The 21,575-nt window shown below is 56.3% G+C and overlaps 1 protein-coding gene and 1 long non-coding RNA gene across 2 annotated transcripts in view; one reads left to right on the top strand and one right to left on the bottom strand.

The window, feature by feature from the left end:
• The window catches only part of TSPEAR (thrombospondin type laminin G domain and EAR repeats), a 209,626-nt gene that overhangs the window by 175,957 nt on the left and 12,094 nt on the right, over positions 1–21,575 (top strand). Inside the window, exons 4-9 of the mRNA XM_037985430.2 lie at positions 860–950; positions 2,112–2,268; positions 3,479–3,610; positions 4,573–4,799; positions 6,248–6,434; positions 9,773–10,002. Coding sequence (XP_037841358.2) covers positions 860–950; positions 2,112–2,268; positions 3,479–3,610; positions 4,573–4,799; positions 6,248–6,434; positions 9,773–10,002 — 1,024 coding nt within the window. The remainder of the gene's footprint in view (positions 1–859; positions 951–2,111; positions 2,269–3,478; positions 3,611–4,572; positions 4,800–6,247; positions 6,435–9,772; positions 10,003–21,575) is intronic.
• On the bottom strand, positions 5,609–16,876 carry LOC140710099 (uncharacterized). The gene is made up of 2 exons (XR_012090991.1): positions 14,001–16,876; positions 5,609–5,877 (listed from the first exon to the last, which is right to left on the bottom strand). It is a non-coding gene; the product is annotated as an uncharacterized lncRNA (long non-coding RNA).

Below are 21,575 nucleotides of genomic sequence, written 5' to 3'. Positions count from 1 at the left end.
AGCCAGATGGCAAAGACTGGAAGGAGCAGACGTTTTACAAGAGACAGTGGCAGCGTGGGCGGGGGAGGCAAGCCCGAAGGCACCCCTGCTCTTCTGCCTAGGAGCTCTAGCCACGCCGTCCCCCAGTGGCCACCCACCTTGCTCCATCTCCGGTGTTCAGCCTCCACTCACTCATCAAGACCGCCTGCTCCTGACACCCTCGTGGGTCACCAGCCTCCTCCTGCCCTGAAGCCATGTGTCCCAGCACTCCAGGCCAGTTGATGGTGCAGGAGCTCAGTGGAGGGAGGGTGAGTGGGCCGGAGGACCCTGTACAGGTTGAAGCCATGGCACATTCACCGTGAGATGGAGAAGAACCACTAAGCATGTCACCACACACTTCTGTAGAAGGCCCTGGCCCTGGGGTGAAGTGCCCCCCATAATTCATGTCCACGCAGCACCCATGAATGTGACCTTACCTGGAAACAGGGTCTTTGCAGTCATCAAGTCAAGCTGAGGTCATCCTGGAGTGAGGCAGGCCCTGCTTCAGTGCGACTAGGATCCTTACCAGGAGACAGACAAGGGGAGAGGTGGACACTGGAGTGACATGGCCACAGGTCACGGGGAGCACCTGGAGCCACCAGAAGCTGATGAGTCGAGGAAGCGTCCTCCTCTGGAGCCTTTGGAGAAACCCTGCCCCAGCTTGATCCAGGCTACTGGCCTCCAGAGCTGTGCAGGCGATCGGCCCTGTGTGCCGTCCTTTGTGTGGCAGCCACGGCACGGATGCACGCTGCTTAGCAAGGGGCTTGTTCCTGCTCCTTCTGTGAGTAAACTGGTGCGACCACTCTCCTGTGGCCCTAACGCTGTCCTCTGATATTTTCAGAATGGCCGATGTGCCCTTCCCAGCCACCCTGTCGGTGAAAGGAGCCCGATTCTTCGTCGGCAGCCGGAGGAGAGCCAAAGGCCTGTTCACGGTGAGTATGGAGGGGCTGCCCTCCCAACACCCATGCCGCAGGATAGGACTGCCCCAGGCCTGCTGTCCTACTGCTCTAGTGAAACAGATCCTTGAATGTGCTAACTGGGGAAAGAAGGCACGGCGCGTGTGGAGTCTCTGCCACAGCGCCTTCGCACCGCTGTTTCCTCCTGGCACCCTCCTCCCTCATGGTCTTGGGTCCCTGCCCAACGGTCCTCTTCAGGCTGCCCCCACCACACTGAGCCAATGCCCACACTCTGCCCTGCAGCCCGTTCCCTGGAGCTGTCTTTCCTCAGTAGTGCTGACTGCTCTCAGGCCAGCTGTGTGTCTGCTCAGTGCCTGTGTCTCCACTCATGTGTGAGCGGGGACCTCACTCCATGAGGCTAGAGGTCTTTGTTCCCTGCTGAGTCCAGTGGCTAGAGCCATGCCTGGCACATAGCAGATGCTCTGAATATTTATTGATGCATGTTTGGACAGATGGATGAGTGGATGGACAGATGGAGGGATGGACAATGGATGGATGGATGGATGGATGGATGGATGGGTGGAGAGATGAACAGATGGAGAGAAAGATGAATGAATGGGTGAATGGAGGGATGAATGAATGAGTGATGGATGAATGGGTTGGATGGATGGATGGATAAATGGATGGATGGGTGGATGAATGGGTGGAGAGATGAACAGATTGAAAGATAAATGGATGGGTGAACGGAGGGATGAATGAATGAGTGATGGATGAATGGGTTGGATGGATGGATGGATAAATGGATGGATGAATGGATGGGTGGATGGAGGAATGGACGGATGAGTGGTGGGTGAATGGGTGGATGGATGGATGGATGGACAGATGGATGGATGAATACATGAATGAACAGATGGGTGGATGGGCTGTTGGATGAGCAGAATAGCCAGTCACTCCACGTTCACACAAAAAACCCTTCTGTGGTTCAGTTTCCTCGGAAAGGGGGCAATTCTTCACCATTGCTCCCATGGCCTCCTCAGTAACCATCATGTAAACTCTTCCCACTTACCTCTGCAAAAGGTTAGATTCCATCCACCCCACCCTCCTCTGGGGTCTGGATGGGCCAAGCCCAGTGGTCCCCTCCTCAGTGGGTCCCTCCCCAGCAGCGTGGGCCTGAAGGAGCTGTCCCTCTCTCCGCAGGGCCTGGTGAGGCAGCTGGTCCTGCTACCCGGCTCAGACGCCACCCCAAGGCTGTGTCCCAGCAGGAATGCCCCGCTGGCGGTGCTGTCCATCCCACGGGTCCTGCAGGCTCTCACGGGGAAGCCAGAAGATAACGAGGTGCTAAAATATCCCTACGGTTAGTAGGGGGGCTGCCGGCCCCCGCACCAAAGGCAGACGCGAGAGCCCTGGTCTCACACCAGGCAGGAACTCAGGGCTCAGCTCCTAGCACCCCCCCTCCATGTGCTTGCCCCTCTCATCACTGCCACGGGGGGCAGCGGTCACAATGGCCAGGGAGATGCTTGGGGCCCACCCCCAGGAAGGTAGGCGGCACCATCAGACAGTCCAGTGTCATCCTGCCCTCCCCTCCAAGCACTCCCATGACAGCCATCCAGCCCCTTCCTGGGGACCCCAGGCAGACAGCAGGCCTAACTTACTTTAGAAAGTCTTTGTCCAGAGCTATCTGACATCCCTCATCCCCTTTTACCCCCCAAGGACAGCGTTTGGGCCATTTCTCCCTACCCCACCTCTGTCCCACCAGTATCTAGACCAGCACGCCCCAGTCGGGCCCACTCTGGCCCTACACTCACGTCTTCCACAATCCCCCTGACCCAGAGGGCCTCCCCACTTGGCTTTCTCTTGTGTGAAGTTACAAGGGTGACTGTATTTATTTAAACCACACTCCCGCCATGGAGAATCTGAAATGCCCCTCCCTGCCACATCCCCACTGCTCAGCGGCCCCCCGAGGGACAGCGAGGTGGAGAACAGCCGAGCCCCCGAGCCTCAGGGTTAGTGGTTACCAGGTAGGGGAGCCCCCACCTCCAACACATCCGGGCTGCACGGTCACACCGCTGGCCAGCACCAGCTGGCAGGTGCACAGATGTCCCACGTAGAGTCAAGAGGTGGCAGAATTAGGACCCACAGTGGGGTGTGACTACTGGAAGTGATGGGATCAAACTGTCACAGATCCAAGCCAAGCCGTAGTTAAGATACACCAGTGTCAACAGGGACTCCCTCCCGAGAGGAGGCCGCACCATGTGCAATCGCTGAGGACTCTCAGAGGAGCAGGGCTTTTCCGTCTCAATGGGATGGAAAGCCATGCCTTCCAGAGTGGACAGAGGGTGGGCTGACCATATAGGGGGCATCACAATGTCCTTCATCACCAGTAGGCCAGGTTCTCACTTCCCCACCTGCGATGTGGCAGGCTTGTGCCAAGGTGCCTGCAGGGACCCTTCCAGGCCCGCCTGCAGAGGCTGAGGCAGGGCAGCCTGGTTTGGGGCCTCCTCCTGCGTTGTCTTCCTAGGGGGCACTGGCTTGCTAGATACTCATCTTCCTGGTCTTCCCCTCAGAAACCAACATTCGAGTGACGCTGGGACCCCGGCCACCGTGTACCGAGATGGAAGACGCCCAGTTCTGGTTTGATGCTAGCCGGAAGGGGCTGTACCTGTGTGTTGGCAATGAGTGGGTCTCCGTGTTAGCAGGTGAGGCAGCCCCGCACCCAGGGCGTTGGCATGCAGGGCCACTCTGGCACAGCATGACTGGGAGTGGAGGCTAGGAAAGGGGGCACCTCAGCCACCTCTGAATGACCTCAGGCTTGGCCGTCAGGCTGGGGCACTTCTGAGAGTGACAGGCAGCGTCAGTACTGACCCCCAAAGCAAGGGGCGGCCAGGATGGCCAGCAAGCCAGGACACTGCCCTCCCTAGAGCCGCAGGACTCTCAGCCACGGGCCCTCCTCAGGGCAGGCACCACTCAGGACAGGAAACCGCCCCACCAGGAGCCTCGAGCCCGTGCATCTCATTTGGAAATGTGAACCTCCAGGGCACGGCACACGGGCTGAGAGGGCTGGGCATCACTTGGTACCCCTTCCCGATCTATGGGAAGACGACGCCTGCCTCCCTGCAGCCTCCCTGGTAGGGAGGCCCGGCCGCCGCCTCTGCCCACACCCTCCCTGTCCGCTAGATCAGAGATGAAATCCAAGGAGATGAAGAGCCTGAAAGGTTATTTTTACAGCGAGCCTTCTCAGCAGTCTGTTCCCGCTGCTGGGGAGGTGAGTGGAGGTGGCGAAAGATGCTCCAGATGGGTTACCCATGAGAAACGGGCATGGGTTCCACCTGGCGCATGTGTGAGCTGCTAACTCTCTTTCACATTATCAAGGGCACAACTTGCCAGAGAAGCAGTGAGCCTTTTAACAAGGCCACAATGTGTAAACGTCATCCTGTCGGTATCGTTGGGGGCTGCATGGATCACAAGCCCCTGGCAGCAGTGAATGGCCTCCCTTTGACAGGCCTTTCCTGTGAGAGTGAAATGTGGAAACTGATGCCCGAGGCCGAGGTGCAGGAGTCGTGGCTTGTGGCTTGGGGCTTGGGGATCGTGCTCCCGCGAGGATTACTCTCGCTTTCCGTTCTCAGAAATCTTAACCGAGTCACAATGTTTCTATCACAAGCCAAAGAAAGACTGGACTACGTGGAGGAGCATCAGAACTTGTTCACCAACTCAGAGACCCTGGGCATCGAGGTGTTCCGCATCCCCCAGGTGGGGCTTTTCGTGGCCACAGCCAATCGCAAAGCCACATCCGCGGTCTACAAGTGGACGGAAGGGAAGTTCGTCTCCTATCAGAACATCCCCACGCACCAAGCACAAGCCTGGAGGCATTTCACCATCGGGAAAAAGGCAAGTCTGTGTTCGGTGACTTTCTCCATCCCCTTTCACTTGGAAAGCCCCGAGTCACGGGCGGGGCCCCTACACTGATTCTGCAGGTAAAGGAGTTTCTCATGGTGTCAACACCTCGTTCAGGTGGTAAAAGGCTCACAGAGTCACACACGTTAGCCCACCACCCTAAATCCAGGATGTGACTTTGAGACAGTCTGTTCAGCTCCCTTAAAATGGAAGACCAGACCATTTCCCAGATGCCATCTGGTTCTACATACACCCCTTATCACTACATTTAAAACCTGTTGAGAGTGTTTACATGAGCTGGTCAAGAACCCACAAATCATTTCAGAAAGACATTAGAAGATGGACATTCCTGATCCTTCCTTTCCTCAAATGTTGAGGACACGCGATGTCCACACGCAAGGCTGAGGCCAGGCTCAGGGGAGCCACGGGTGGGACCTTGCAGGCTGGCAGCCACCTTCCTGTCAGGGCTGCTCTGGGCAGAGGATCGAGGTGGTGTGTCTGGGAGATGGTTGACATCACAATGGGAAGGACGGGATTTCCTCTTCCCAGCTCCGTCCATTCCCTGGACTCCACGCAGCCATGTCCTGGAGACGGCACCTCCTGACTGCCCCCAAATAGTCACTCACTGGACTACAATGTGCCAAGCACACCTTACCAGGCCCTGTCTGGACACACGGCTAAAGCAGTGAGCACAGTAGATAGAAACTGCTCTCTTGTAGCTTATAGTCACCCTCATGCAGGCTGCGTTTGCATCCAGTATGGCGGGTGAATAACTATTTTTTTTTTATTGATGACATCATAAGGTTTTAATTTTTTATTATAAAAAAAAAACTTTGCATCAAAGAAAAATTGGAAAATTCCGAAAAGCAAAGGGGAAAATATTTCATTCCATCATCCAAGCGAGTATGTAGGTTCACGTGGTGTCCTCGCCTCCAAGCACATTGTCCATGAACCATGCACCTTGCCCTTCATTCTGTATGTTCATGCAGCTGCACTCTGAGCCCTGGGGACACTGCGCCATGTTCATGTTTTACACACATTGCCCTGACACAGCTTTGCGTGGCGATCACACCTGTAACACGGGAGAGCAGGTTGTGATGAGTTTTTCCTGGTCATCTGGGTTATGAAGAACATTTTTGTGCATGAAGCTTTTCCTGAATTTGGGAATTTTGGCTTTTGTGTTTTTTGCCTTCAGATAGCAATAGAAGTGGAAATATTGGGTAAAGAATATGGACATTTTCAAGGGTCTTGATGAATGTAATGACCAGCTCTGCGCCCATCCCACCATGATGACCTGTAATGCGGGGGCCTCGGTCCTCTGTCCCTGCACCACGTAGCAGCCATGGATCTGGAGAGAGATGCTGATGTTCAGAAGCCTTCAGCACCAGGCCCCTGGCACCGACCCAAGCAGAACCACGTGGTCCTGGTTTACTCTCTTTCAGATCTTCCTGGCAGTGGCTAATTTTGAACCAGATGAAAAGGGTCAGGAGTTCTCTGTCATTTACAAATGGAGCCACAGAAAGCTGAAGTTTACCCCATATCAGAGCATTGCCACACACAGCGCCCGAGACTGGGAAGCCTTCGAGGTGGATGGGGAGCACTTCCTGGCGGTGGCCAACCACCGGGAAGGTAGGGCAGGTGTGGCCTTTACACCCAGAGGCAACCATTCCAGGGGCAGAGCAAGATTTGCATGCAGGGTGAATATGTATCTTATTAAAAATCAATAAGCCGCACACAGCACAGGGTGAACATGCATTCTGGACCATTCCTCACTGTCTGAGGGACAGATATCTACTGGTCATCCCTGGGGCACCTGCCCACAGCAGCGCCACCCCAGAAACATGGACTGCCAGACTGACTCCCAGCACAGAATGCCTGCCATCCTCCCTCCTTGTCTGAAAACAACTAACTGATTGACTGACTGACTACCTGACTGACTAGCTGACTAACTACCTGACTCACTGACTGACTGCCTGACTACCTAATTACCTAACTGATGACTGATTGACTAATTACCTGACTGCTTGACTACTTGACTAACTACATGACTAACTACCTGACTGACTGACTACCTGAATGACCGACTATATCACAGACTGACTGACTGACTACCTTACTGACTGACTACCTGACTCTCTGACTGACTGACTACCTGACTGATACCTGATTGGCTGACTGACTGACAACCTGAATGACTAACTAGCTGACGGGCTAACTGCCTGACTGACTGATTATCTGACTAACTACCTGACTGACTGACTGACCACCTGAATGACTAACTATCTGACTGGCTGACTAACTGACTGACTGACTGTCTCACTGACTGACTGACTGACTGCGTGCCTCAAAGAGTGACTGACTGACTGACTGACTACCTGAATGACTATCTGACTATCTAACTCCCAGACTGGCTGACTGACTGACTACTGGCTGACTACCTCACTGACTGATTGACTATCTGAATGACTACCTGACTCTCTGACTACTAATTACCTGACTACCTTACTGACTGACTGACTGTCTCACTGACTGATTACCTAACATACCTGACTGACTGACTAGCTGACTGACTGACTAATTACCTAACTGACTAACTGATGACTAACTACCTAACTGATGACTGACTACATGACTGACTAATTACATGACTAACTGGCTAACTACCTGACTGACTGATTGACTGACTACCTGACTACATCACTGACTAATTACCTTACTGACTACTTGTCTGACTGATTGACTGCCTAACTACCTGACTGTATGACTGACAGATTACCTAACTACCTGATTGGCTAACTGACGCATTGAGTGACTACCTCACTGACTGACTGACTGACTACCTGACTAATTACTTGACTCTCCGACTAACTGATTACCTAACTCCCTGACTGGCTGACTCATTAACTGACTTACTATCTGACTGACTAACTACCTGTCTGACTGACTGAATGATTAGTTGACTACCTGACTGGCTGGCTGGCTGGCTGACTGATGGACTACCTCACTGACTGACTGACTGACTGACTGACAGTGACTACCTGCCTAACTACCTGACTGTCTGACTGACTACCTAACTACTTGACTAGCTGACTGACTACCTCACTAACTACCTAATTGACTGACCAACTACCTGACTAACTACCTGACTACCTTACTTACTGACTGACTGCCTAACTACCTGACTGACTGATGACTGACTGACTACCTGACAACAGACTGACTGACTACCTGACTGATAATTAACTACCTGACTGATTAACTACCTGACTGACGACTGGCTGACTACCTAACTACCGAACTGACTGACTACCTCACTGACTAATTGACTGACTGATGGACTGACTGACCAACTACCTGATTAACAACCTGACTGATGACTGACCAACTGCCTGACTAACCACTGAACTGACTGGCTGACTACCTAATTACTTGACTGACTAACAAACTGACTGACTACCTCACTGACTAACTACTTCACTGACTGGCTGACTGACTGACTGACTACCTGACTATCTGACTGACTGACTAATGACTACCTGACAACTGACTACCTCACTCACTGATGACTGACTACCTGACTGATCAACTACCTGATGACTGACTACCTAACTGACTGACTTACTGACTGACCATCTCACTGACTTAACTGACTACCTCACTGACTGACTGACTGATGACTGACTGCCTACCTGACTGACTGACTACCGAACTAACTGCCTGGCTGACTGATTACCTTACTAACTACCTGACTGACTACCTGACTACCTGACTTATTAACTACCTAACTGACTGACCAACTACCTGACTGACTGATACAACTGACCGACCACCTCACTGACTAACTACCTGACTGACTGACTGACTGACTGGCTGAATACCTCACTGACTAATTGGCTGGCTGGCTGACTGACTGACTGACTACTTGACTGACTGACCAACTACCCATCTGACTGACAAATTAACTGACTGGCTGACTGACTACCTCACTGACTAATTGGCTGGCTGGCTGGTGACTAACTGACTACCCGACTGACTACTTGACTACCTATCTCAGTGACTGACTAACTGATGACTATATGACTGGCCAACTGTAATAACTGACTGACTGACAACTGACTGACTGACTACCTCAATGACTGACTGACTAAGCAATCTCCCTGCAGGAAAGGTCTGACCAGCACAGGGAGGGCAGATGTTGGGTATGGGCCCAGGCCCATGGCAGCAATGCTGGCCTGGTAGCTGGCCTGGCCAGGTGTGCAATGGAGGACAGCTGCCGAGGATATGGGATCTGGATGGCCTCCATGGCCTTGTTTCCTGAGGACAGGCAGCTGTTCCCCCTTGTGACAGCAGAGACAGTGAGGAGCACCGGCCTGGGAGGCACTGGGACACCTGCTTTCCAGGCCAGGACAATGCCCTGAGTGGCCACAAGTACCTGCCATCCTGTAGCTCCAGGAGCCAGCCCGGGTCTGAGGACATCTCCCCACCTGCAGGACCCCCAGACCCAACCCTGCCCAGGCTCCACAGCTCTGCACTCCCCTGAGCCCACAACCCACCCAATGGGGGAGCTCCACAGTGGAGAGGGAGGAGCCTCCAGGCAGAGGTGGCAGTGCGTGGGAAGGCCTGGCCTGTGGGGATGCTGGGGAGCCATGGGCAGTGGGGCCAGGACACAGTGGGCCCCACCTCCAGGACACGGGAAGGTCCTGGGGATGTACACCTGTCCCGAGGGCGATGGGGGCCACCAAGCATTTCCACATGGGAATGGCACCTGTGAAGGCCCAGAGGTGGAGTCAGAAAGGGGCTGAGGGTGAGAGGCTCAAAGTAAGAAGGGATGTCCCCAACAGCTGGCCTTGCCCTCATGGGTCTGTGGTCCTCAGGGCAGGGACTTGGACTGGGCTCTGGCTATGTCAGGGCTGCCATGGGGCTGTGGAATCTGCCTCCCTGCCCCCAGCACAGTCCTTTGGTTCCAGGCGACAACCACAACATCGACAGCGTCATCTACAAGTGGAACCCGGCAACCCGGCTCTTCGAGGCCAACCAGACCATTGCCACCTCTGGCGCCTATGACTGGGAGTTCTTCAGTGTGGGGCCCTACTCGTTCCTGGTGGTGGCCAACACCTTCAACGGCACCTCCACAAAGGTGCACTCGCACCTCTACATCCGGCTCCTGGGCTCCTTCCAGCTCTTCCAGTCCTTCCCGGTAAGGCCCCCGGCATGAGCCCCGCCTCTCCATCACTGGCCACTGCGTCTGCCATGTGCACCTGCAGGACAGGTGATGTGCACTGGGGGTCCACCGAGAGCCAAACCTAGTGCTGTTCTGCACCCGTGACCCCAAAACCCAGGCAGGGCCTGCCCCTCTGGACGGCACAGGCTCTTTGCCTGGTGTCTGAGCCCTTCTTGCCTGGCAGCCTCTGTGTGCCCAGGGACAGTCTAGGCACCCGGAAATGAGGCAGGAGGTGCACCCTGGCTCTGCCCCACCCTGGTGTGGTGTTCTCCATAAAGCAGTCCCCAGGCTCAGAACAGGCCCTTCATCCCCTCGGAAGCTCCCGCAGTCTAATCCGAGTCTGTACGGGTGTCAGGGCCCTGGCCCGGGAGCAGCTGGGCAGCTTGGCTCTGACCCAGGCCAGTGTGGGGGCCGGGTCGGGGCAGCATGTGGCGTTCCCCTCCAAGCCTCAAGTGTCCCTCGGCTGGTTCCACCTCCAGGGGCGGGGAGAGCGTGCTGCCTGCTCCCAGCAAGTGTGCCGAGGACTGTGACTGGAGCAGAGTTGCGGAGTATGGGACAGGCGGGGGCGCATCTCCCACCTCGGGGTCAGCCTCTATGTGAGCTGCGGTTCCCCGGAGGGGGCAGCTCGGGGGCTTTGCAGTGCCGGTAACAGCACTCCCACTGTTTGCTAGAAGCGTGCCTCTCATAAGACGTCACCTCCCTCGTGTCCTTCCGGAATCTTCTGTGCCCCCTGACCTGGCGACTCATTCCACTGTAGAAATGTTCTCAGGGCCTTCTGCACCCAAGGCAGTGAGACTAACCCAGGTCACTCTTGCCACATGAGCTGCCCCCATGCCACGTCCCAGTGAGGCTGGTATAGGGGCAGAGCCATAGCGGACGCTGATGCCCAGACCCCTCGCCCCCCATCAGGGAGTCTGGAAAAACAGCGACAGCAGTCAGGCCTTGCCAAGCTACCCCTGCATTAGACAAGAGGCTGTGCATGTGGTGGGTGGGGCTGTACGGCTAAAATGATTGAAGGCATTCTGGAACATTCCATACATTCCATACATATCATTCCATACATACATCTCATTAGGGCAAGCCTGCAGGTAGCACATGGGAATGAGCTTCCAAACAGAAGGGAGGAAAATGGAGTTCAGCGATCACAGGTTCCTGAAGCCCCTCCACCCAGCAGGAGTGAGAGCAGCTTAGGAAACCGCGAGTGTGACCACCTTGAGAAGCCCGCAGGAGCCGGACCAGGAGCCGCGGCTCACAGGGACCACCCACTCACACGTGTTAATGCGCGCAGAGAATTGCACTGGGGCTGCCCTGTGCTCAGCCCACCGGCAGGCTGCAGCACAGCGTCATCCAGGTGGCCACAGCCCCACCCTTCGGGCGCTCATGGTCCAGTGGGGAAGGGCAGTTTTATGTGGATGTTCAAGGCATGAGGAAAGCAGACATCAGCGAGCACACCCCCCACTTTCCCAGGCCTCACCAGGAGGAAGTGACGACTGGGAAAGTGGGAGAGCACCTGCAGGGCAGCGGGGCTGGGAGTAGGCAGCAGGGTCACCATCCAGAGCCACAGGCTGCAAGTGAAACATGAAGCCTGCCCTTGTGGGGTTGATAGGGCTATACAATAATGACTGGTTGGTGGCTGGGAGGGAGTGAGCCATTGGGAGGCTGCTATGGCCGCCCAGATGAGCTGCAGGTACCCAGGTGAGGAGCAGCAGTGCCAGAAGGAACACACCTCGAGCTCGCTAGTGCTGTGGATGGAACAGGTGAGCGTGCCTGCGATCCAGGAAGAGGCAGGATGAGCCTCCTGGCACGGGGGCAGAATGAGGCTCAGTGCACTAGGGTTGGGGGTGAGCCAGATTCCTTCCAACCACTGGCCTTGGTAACAGCCTCAGGAGGTAGATGGTGGCAGCAGCTCACACTGGCTGAGCCTCGACTCTGTAGAGCACCTGTGCCAAGAGCTCTGCCCGCATCCTCCCACGTCACCCTCACAGCACCTTGAGAGGGGCTTGCTGCCACTGGTCTCTGTTACCCACAAGGACACAGAGGCTCAGAGCAGTGGAGGGCTCTGCCCGTGGCAGAACTGGGATCAAGCCAAGCAATGCGGCCTGTCGCTTGGTTTGATGTGGCACAGGACAGAGCTGAGCACAAGTTCCTTGTCTTACTGGTCCCTGCGCAGTCCTCTCACCACGACGCGCATGCTGCTAAGACTCTGGGAAACTACAAGGGTGTCCTGGGCTGGTGGCCACATGCTGGTATGCAGACAGCTGACCTGAAGAAGGGTTCAGGAGCCTTCAGTCATGGGTTAGTGTGGCCACAGGGCTCAGAAGGGATGGCCCCTCTGACCAGTAGTCATTGACCTGGAGTTGGACTAGGCTGGTGAGGTTTGAGATGTGAAAGCAGCTGCAAGCTGGGGCCAAGACCATGATATGGGCTGGAAATTGGGATTCCCAAGGAGGCCTCGACATGCGGGTACAGTGGCTAAAAAGGCAAATGGTGGGCTGGGCGCAGTGGCTCATGCCTGTAATCCCAACACTTTGGGAGCCCAAGGAGGGTGGATCACGTGGTCAGGAGATCAAGACCATCCTGGCTAACACGGTGAAACCCTGTCTCTACTAAAAATACACAAAAATCAGCTGGACGCGGTGGCGAGTGACTGTAGTCTCAGCTACTCGGGAGGCTGAGGCAGGAGAATGGCGTGAACCTGGGAGGCGGAGCTTGCAGTGAGCTGCGATCACGCCACTGCACTCCAGCCTAGACGATAGAGTGAGACTCCATCTCAAAAAAAAAAAAAAAAAAAAGGCAAATGGTGACATCGAGCAGCAAAGAAAGGGTGGCTTGTGGACCTGGGCGCAGCTGCAGAGCACAGGTGATCCCGCCGACAGCAGTTCCCGTGGAAATACCCGGGGCTCCACACCAGTCACGTGTCATCGGGATCACACTGGTGCCGTAACATGAACGTGCGCTCTGCTGGCTCCAGGCTCACACGTGCAGAGCCCCAGCACATTGGAGCATGTTTGAGGAGCTTTGCCAGAACCACGAAGGGATTTGACACATTATCACACAAGGAACAATTGCAGGACTTGAGGCTTTATCCTGAAAGAAGGCATAGGCAGTCACTTCCAAGCATCTAACAGATGAGCTGGGGAAGGGGGAGCGGGCCTCCAGGGGGTCTTGAGAGCAGAGTCGCGCACCCCGGATGGAAAGGCACCACAAGTGACTTTCTCGTCACCTAGGCAAGGTCTCCTAACAGCTGTTGAGCCACAGAGAGGCTGCTGTCCTGGGGGCCCTGCATTCTAAATCACAAAGTGAGGTGACAAGAGAAAGGATCCCTGCAGTGGGTTGGGGAGTGCGTTTTGGAGATTATCATCCTAGATCTACCAACACCATAATCCTAAAGCTCCTGTGATAACACCAAGTCCAATTTACAGTGTCTTCTTCATGATACTTCACCAAGGTGCCTAAGTGCCCCAGAGCGTACCTGGCCAGCTGCGCATGTCACCCATGCCATCCTCTCCAGCTAAGGGTCTCTGGATGTTTAACAAAAATCCTGAAAACTGCAGGAGTCAGGCTAAAGAAAATAAAGATAGGCTGAAAGAAACTGAGCTAGCTCTAGAAACAGAAAGGAATTTTTAAAAGTTACAATTGTTTTCAGAAGTATTCAAGAAGATAGTGCACTTATGAAATAAAGAACGCTACTAATGAGACCGAGAGCTTGGACATTAAAAATGCAATTGCTGGCATTAAAAGAAGACATTAACATGACTGAAATATAAAGTTAAGAGGATCTTCTAGAATGTAGAATGAAAAGAGACAGAATCAACCCCAGAGAGTCTATATCTGGCTAACCAAAGTTCTAGAAAAAAAGAATAGCGTGAAGAAAGTGATGGAATTGTCAGAGAAAGCCTTGAAGAAAACCTCCCAAATCTCATCAGACTGAAGGGGCGCTGAGACCAAGGAGGGCGAGAGCAAAGGAAAGTTACCTTCGAAGCACACAGGAGCCGCGCAGCCTGGGATTTCCCACCGGCAGCCCTGGATATCAGGATAGGAGGGCTCAGTGTTCTGAAGGCGAGTGATGGACGCACTGCTCCCGCAGGACAAGGCCGCTGGCCGCTGCCGTGCACAGCTCCCACATGTCCGTCGCTTCCTGCCACATTGGGTTAGTTCTCATATCAAGTCAGACAAGGTTTCCGGTCCTGTCTCGGCTGCCCCTTGGAGCACACACAGTGGGAAGCAGCAGGAAGATGGCTGACCTGATTCTGTGCTCACAACCCATTGGCCAGGGCCAGTCACATGACCCAGCCTAGCTGGACCTGTGCTCATGTGTCCTCACAGCTCATTGGCTAATGCTGGTCATATGACTCAGCCTAGCTGGACCTGTGTTCTCGTGTCCTCACAGCTCATTGGCTAGTGCTGGTCATATGACCCAGCCTAGGTGGGCCTGTGCCTGCGTGTCCTCACAGCTCGTTGGCTAGTGCTGGTCATATGACCCAGCCTAGGTGGGCCTGTGCTCGCATGTCCTCACAGCTCATTGGCTAGTGCGGGTTATATGACCCAGTCTGGCCGTCTGAGACATGTGGGAGCCCTGGACGAGGCCGTGTCCCTGGGGTGCACTGACAAGCCCGGGTACTCAACCAGATGCAGGAAATCAGAACTAAAGTGGTGGCTCCACCCAAAGATGACCATAAGGAAAGTTCTGGAATGAGAACTGGTGCGTGTCCTAGAGAGAAGCCAGCCCAGATGGTCTGGGGTCAGCAGGGCATAAGAGGGGCTTTGGGGGCTGTGGAGCCCACGGAGCACAAAGTGTGTCCAGGGATGGTGCGCTGAAAGAGTGACAGAAACACAGACTGCAGGAGATGAGGAAGGCAGAGACACGGGGCCGGGCCAGGACGATCTTCCTGTGCAGCAGCCGCTGAGGTGGGACGGGACTGACAGCCCCAGGGAGCAGGATCCAAGGGCTCCTAGGATGGGAAGATGGGAGAGCTGAGAGCGTTGTCGCCTGCAGAGCTGGTGTGTTTTCTTCCTCTGGGAAGGAGGGGAGGGCCAGACCCAGGAGGGGACAACTAGAAACTTGTTGAAAAGCAGCATACACAGATCACAGGTCCAAGTAGGAAGCAGGTGAACTCGTGCTGTGATTTTAAGCACGAAAGGAGAATGTCTGCCTGGCATGGGGGACTGCCCCAGGGATGGCACGGCAGTCGGTCGTCTTGACAGAAATTGCCTGGGTGGGTGGTGCCATAGCCCGGCCCCTGGCTCTGGGGGCTAACATTACCATAAGGTCAGGACCACACGAAACTGACGATGTGTCACTCAGAGAATCGCCCCATGGCCGAACCCAGGGGAATCTGTCCGGGTCCAACGCTGGGCACGGATGTTGGTGTTTATTAGTGGAGGTACAACCCAGGCTGCTTGGGGGAGCAGGAAGAGGGGAAGGAGGGCAGAGGCCCTGCATCTCCATCCCACACCCTACACCATGGGTGAAGAGGTGAGGCCAGAAGCCGCCCACCAGGAATCAGAGGAGCCCCCAGCAGCACCCACTGAGGGGGACAGTCGCCACAGACCCTAAGCAGGAGCAGCTCTGCCTTCGGGTGCCCAGACCAGGTGCAGGCATGCAGCCTGGTGCTCCCAGATAAACAAGACCTGGCAGCCCTGGCCCCTGCCCTGCGTGTGGAGCATGGCTCCCTTCACTCCTGACAGCCTCATTCTGGAAGCCCTGGAATTCCTGCTGATGGCAGCCTTCCTCGTCTTCCTGTTTTGGAAAGCCTTTTGGAGATTTCTGGAAGGTGGTCTGTGACTGCACATCCTCAGCTGGTTGGCGAGTCCACGACGGGTGTGGAAACTGAGGCTCAGGTTCAGGGACCTGGCCACAAACACGCAGCAGTAAGTGGCCGAGCCAGGGCGTCCACAGGTGTCCCTGCGTCCACGTGAATCCCCTCCTCCGTGCCTGCCCCGTGGGGATGGAGCCTGCAGCCTGGTTTGGGCGTGACGGGAGTGCCTGGAACGCCTCACACCATGGTGGGGTCTCAGCGCTTCACTCATGGGGCCCATCCCTTTGATGGACTACCTGCTCTTCATGACATGACATCGGGACTGGATTCTGAGCTTTGTTGATCTTTGTGTGTTCTGAAAGGCAGGCAGGAGATGTTTGTGGAACGTGGTTACTGAAAAACTCAGGGCTTCTGTCGCGGGTGAGGCGGTGGAGGTGGCAGCCAGCCCGGAAGACGGCCGGTCTACATTTTCAGGCTGCATGTGAAGGGCAGCTCTGATCTACACCAAGGACTGGAGCAGTGGTCCTGGAGACACACGGGCATCCTCAGAAGGGGGCCAGCAGCGAAGGGGCAGAAATGGAACCACCTGAGCCAAGGGGAGGGTCTGGGCTAGCAACCTGGGGAGAAGTCCCAAGGGGTGGGTGACATCTGCCTGAAAGAAACATCAGAGAAGAACAGGGGCTGGAGCAGGACCACGGCGGACAGAAAGAAGCACAGCTGCAGCTCCCCCAAGCAGACCAGAACTCCAGGAATGGGGACCTGGTTGCTGGGGGTACTGCCATGGCCCAGGTCCTGCTCACGCCACAGGAGGGCCCTGGGCAGGCGCTGGGACCACGCACACATAGATGGGCTTCCTCTCCACCCGGCCTGAGCCTCATTTTCACAGCTCAGTAATTCCTCAAAACTCACAAAGCCCACTTTCATGTTTTGCCAACATTTTTCACATTGTGTTGAAATCCTTTTAGGTCCTAGAGATGTCTTAATTTGTTTACTGTTTGGTTTGAGTTTTGCAATGTCTTTCATGAACGTGAGCTTTGAAGCGGGTGAAGCCGACATGCTTTGAAAGTGCGTGTGTGCCGTAGAGAGGCGCCCTTCTGGAGGGGTCTGCGGGGGTGTGGGGTGCAGGTGGGGTTAGAGGAGCTGTGCACACAGAGCTCACTTTCTCCCAGAAACACAGGGTGGGCATTCCCAGGGCACTACAGGTTAAGTGCAGTGCTCCAAAGGAATGGTCGGTGGGCATGGCAGGACTTTGCAACCCAAGGGCAGGTATGAGTGAGGAGCTGGCTGCCCACCCTGGGGAAGGCAGTTTGATGTCCCATTCTTCCGCCTGCCCTCAAAGTCTTTCTGCCCATCCCACCAGGAATTCTAGAACTTTCTTCCAGGTGGAAGAGACCAAGCCTCCAATGACTGGGCCTTCCCAGCTTGGACCAAAGGAGGAGTGAGTTCTGACCCTAGAAGTCTAGGCACAGGGTCCTGCTCCCTGAGCTGATGGAGTGGGGCCTGCGGTCACGGTCACCAAATGTGGCCTCCAAAATAGGTTTGGCTTCTGAGTGAGTTTGCTGCAGACCTCAGAAGGTGTTGCAGCTTCCAAAGCTTGGTGGTTCTGTGATCATAGCTGTCGGCTTGTGGGGTCCTCACAAGGACAGCAGCAGGCACCATGTTAGCAGGGACCCCTCGTCACAGCTGGGCCCCCGACTTGGTGCCACACACTTCCCGAGGGTCCCGCCCATGGCTCAACACACATGTGCATGCACACTCAGGCACACGTGTGTGTACTTGCCTCCATGGTGATCAAAGGGCAAGAGGTGTTGTGGGGCAAGGACGCAGTGGGGGCCACTCTGGGAACAGGCACCCGGCAGGCAGCCGTGCGGTGGTTAGAAAAATAGGCAGGGGCCCCTAAGCACCCTCACGAGACCTGGCTGTGTCTCTCTGAGCCTCCATCTGCACATCTGTCAAGGGGGCAGCATGAAGGGGCCCCTCCCAGTGGTCAGCACTGCCCAGGACAGCCTGACGGGGCTGGGCAGAGCCTGGGCGGGAGGGCTCTGGGAAGGTGGCAACTGTGCCCTATGACTTCTGTCTTCTCTGTGACGCAGGAGCTGGCAGTGGCCTAGGCAGCTTGGAGAAGGTGCCAGGCTTGCGGGTTCTGCAGGGCTGGGAAGAGCACAGAGGGGCACCCAAGAGTTGGCTGGGGAGTGTGTTGAGCCCAGTTCCCTCAAGGGAGTGACCTGTCATCCAGTAGCGTTGCCCCACCATGGCCGCCCAGGATGCTTGTCCAGCCTTAGCCGGCTACCCTTGGAGAGGATGCCAGTACACCCCCCACCAGGGCCTGTTGGGGAACTGCCTTCTCCTGGCGGCTGGGGAGGGAGCCCCAGGGGTGCATCCTGCCTCGCTCCCCTCCCCGGCACTCCCAGACCACAGAGGCATCCTCTTTCTTTGCCCCATCAAAGCCAGGACCCAAGGGACTCTTTGCCCAGCAACTAATCCACTGATTACCGGGTGCCCACCCGCCCTCGAGGGAGCTGTTGGGAGCTCCAGGTGCTCCTGGCTGCCAAGTCCCGGAAGCACTATCATCCCAGCAAGATGCTCCTGAGCTGCCAGGCACCATGCCAGGGCAGCAGGGCCAGGCTCTGGGGAATTCCATTGGAGGGAGGGCGGGAAGGGCCTGCCCAGCCCAGCAGGTGCCTGGCCACTTGGCTCCCGTGCCAGGCGGGGTTTGGCAGGGCCTTTGATGTGAAGATTCTTTTTCTGTCTTCTATGAGTCCCTAATGTGCTTAGAATCTGGGAGTGGCCTGACAGCGGGTCCCACGCTGCACGCCCTCTGCCTGGGTTGGCACAGCCCCTGGGGGGCACCTCTTCACTTCTGAATGGGAGAAGGCCCCAGCTTCAGCAGAGGGACAGGTTCACTCCAACCTGCAAGGGGCTTCTGACTGCCTGGCGTAGGGAGGAGGGGCTGTGGACAGCCAATGACAGTGACTGCCCTGCTGTGGACTCAGCCAGCTAAATGCTGGGAGCAGGAGCCGGTGACACCCCGAGCCCGCTTCAGATAAACTCATTTTTCTTTTTGCCAAAGTATGTCTCAAGTATTACATAGGATACATGCAGACTAAAGAATTATTCGTTGTCTGAAACTTAGATTGAACAGGGACCCTGGATTTGCTAAATCAGATGCACAGACCCTGGCTGGGTGCAGGGAGCAGAAGGGTGACTTGAGCACCCTCCAAGCCTCCCCTGGGTGCCCCCGCCCCCAGCCTGTCTGGCCCTGCACTCCAGCAAGGGCTTTGCTTTGTAGCGGCAGCCAGGCAAGTGGCCACACAGCGCCGACTCCCGCCACTGCCATGTCCTGGACAGACCTCCACACCCACCCCCACAGCTGACACGTGCTTGTCCTAGAACAAATACACACCCCACCTTGGGCTCCAACCAAGATTCAACTCAAGGTTTGCTCCCTACCACCCCATGAAACGTGGGCACAGTCCCTGCCCTGGAGGCTGCAGTGCTGCAGGTCCCACCAGACCAGACTGCCCATCTTGGGCATTCCCAACCCAGAGTCTCCACCAGCCTCGGGGCTGTGGCCAGAGCACTGCCACCTGCCCCTCCCTAGGGCTCACACAGCAGCCCGTGTGCCACCCATCCCTAGGGATGTACCGAGTCCTCTGACGGGTCTCCCGAAGCCCCTGTCTCCATCCCTAGGAATGTACCGAGTTCTCTGAGGGGTCTCCCGAAGCCCCTGTCTCCAAGGACCCCATCCTTCTTTCCCCTCTTGGGAGTGGGACCCACCCCACCCCACCCCCACAGCACTTGGCTCACCTCTGTCCTGACACCTTCCTACCTCCTGTGGGTCTCAGAGCTGTCCACATACATCTGACCTCCTCGCTCTGCTCAAAAGCCTCCTCTGGCTCCCCAGTGACCTTTGGCTGGAGGCCCGACTGCTTTCCACAGCACCCAGGCCCTGCAGGCCTGCCCCAGCCCCTGCTCCACACTCTGTGTGCACCCAGCCCTCCTGGCTCCCTCAGTCCTGTGTCTGTCCTGCAGCTCCTTCTGCCTCCAGCTCCTTCCCTGCTTCCTGTCGCCAACTCCCCGTCCTTCCTCCATGCCTTTGGGCCCTCGTCCTCTGTGCCCCCAAGGCCCCAGGCAGCCCCTCCATGGTTCCCCATCTGCAGCAGCCCCTGTTCCAGGGCTCCTTTGGGCAGGGAGGGCACCTCACTCATCCCTGAGATGCAGTGCCCGGCTTAGCCCCAGCTTGCAGTAAGCTCTCTCTACACAGTGTGCAGAGAGCCAGCTCGGGGTCTTCCAGCACCCTGGGCTGCTACAGGGCAGGCCCTCCGGGGCTTTCCCTGAGAGGGAGTTTCAGGCTCTTCTGGCCCCAGCAGTCCATCAGGACCTGCCTCAACACAGGTGAGCATCAGCAAGTAGCTGAGAAGTGGGGGGGCTCCACTGGAAGGACGCCCAGGGCTGGAAGCATGTCTCTTCAGTGTTCCCCAGCAATGTGGGGAGAGCTTTGCCATGTGGGTGCACGTGTGTGTAGATGAGGACATGCAGGTGGGTGCATGTGTGTGCCTGCAGGGATGTGCTTATGTACAGGCATGTGTGCAAGTATACACATATGCACACATGCACACATACCGTACACATGTACACACATGCATGTGCATGGTTGCGTGTGTATATACATGTATGTGTACATGTGTATACACGAGCAGGCCTGTGTATCTGCATGTGTATCCACATGTGCATGGGTGTGCATGTAAAAATGTAAGCATATGTGCCTGTGTGTGTGCGTTTGTGTGTGTGCATACACAGTGCACATCCATGTTTGTATGTATGCGTACACGCAGGTGTGCAGGTATGGGCCTGTGTGTGCTGGTGTGTGCGTGTGTGTGTGCGTGCAGGTGTGTGCAGACACGTGTACAGATGAGTACACACATGAGGATTGCCCACTCAGTTGGTTTCCTCAGCACAGGTGTGGGAGGAGCCCAGGGTTTAACATTCTGATTACTGTTTCCCTTCTGCTAAGTCAGAGAACTGGCCTGTGTGTAACACTCCCACCCGCCCACATGTGAGGCAAAGTCCAGATGATGCTGAAGGCCCCACCGGCCCAGAGCATCTCAGAGTCCCCTTGAAGGACATGGGGTGACCTTGGACAGCTGTTCTCCAGCAGATAGAATAGTCACATCTCGTGGAGCCGCAGGAGGGGAGGGCACGCTTACCCAGGAAAGCCTCAGTCAGACCCTGGCCCCGCCCCTCTCCCCGGGGTTCAGCGCTGCCAGGTGTCCTAGTCCCATGTCCTTGCCTAGTGAGTCTTGGTCTCTTAGCTTAAGCTCACCCATATGCGCTCCTCTGACCGGCTGTGGATCTGCCTTGGGACTTTGCCTGGTGCCCATGGAGCTGCGTCCTCACCTGTGGCGCCCTCCCCTGCAGCACCGCGTCCTCCCCTGCAGCACCGCGCCCTCCCGTGCAGTACCGCGTCCTCCGGCACCGCGCCCTCCCCTGCAGCACCGCGCCCTCCCATCAGTACCGCGTCCTCCCCTGCAGCACCGCGCCCTCCCGTGCAGTACCGCGTCCTCCGGCACCGCGCCCTCCCCTGCAGCACCGCACCCTCCCCTGCAGTACCGCGTCCTCCGGCACCGCGCCCTCCCGTGCAGCACATCGCCCTCCCCTGCAGCCCAGGCTCTCCGGGGTCGGGGGGGGGCAACGGCGCCCCCTGCTGGGCGTGGAGAACGCACATTGACGTTGGGCCCAGAGTTTTCTCTTTCCTGCAGCACCTGAGCCGGCCGGGCAGGCGCCGGACAG

This window comes from Chlorocebus sabaeus, chromosome 2 (genome assembly GCF_047675955.1).
Source record: "Chlorocebus sabaeus isolate Y175 chromosome 2, mChlSab1.0.hap1, whole genome shotgun sequence".
NCBI classification, from domain to species: domain Eukaryota; kingdom Metazoa; phylum Chordata; class Mammalia; order Primates; family Cercopithecidae; genus Chlorocebus; species Chlorocebus sabaeus.
Note: the sequence above shows the minus strand (reverse complement) of the source record. Positions and strands in the feature narration are given on the sequence as shown.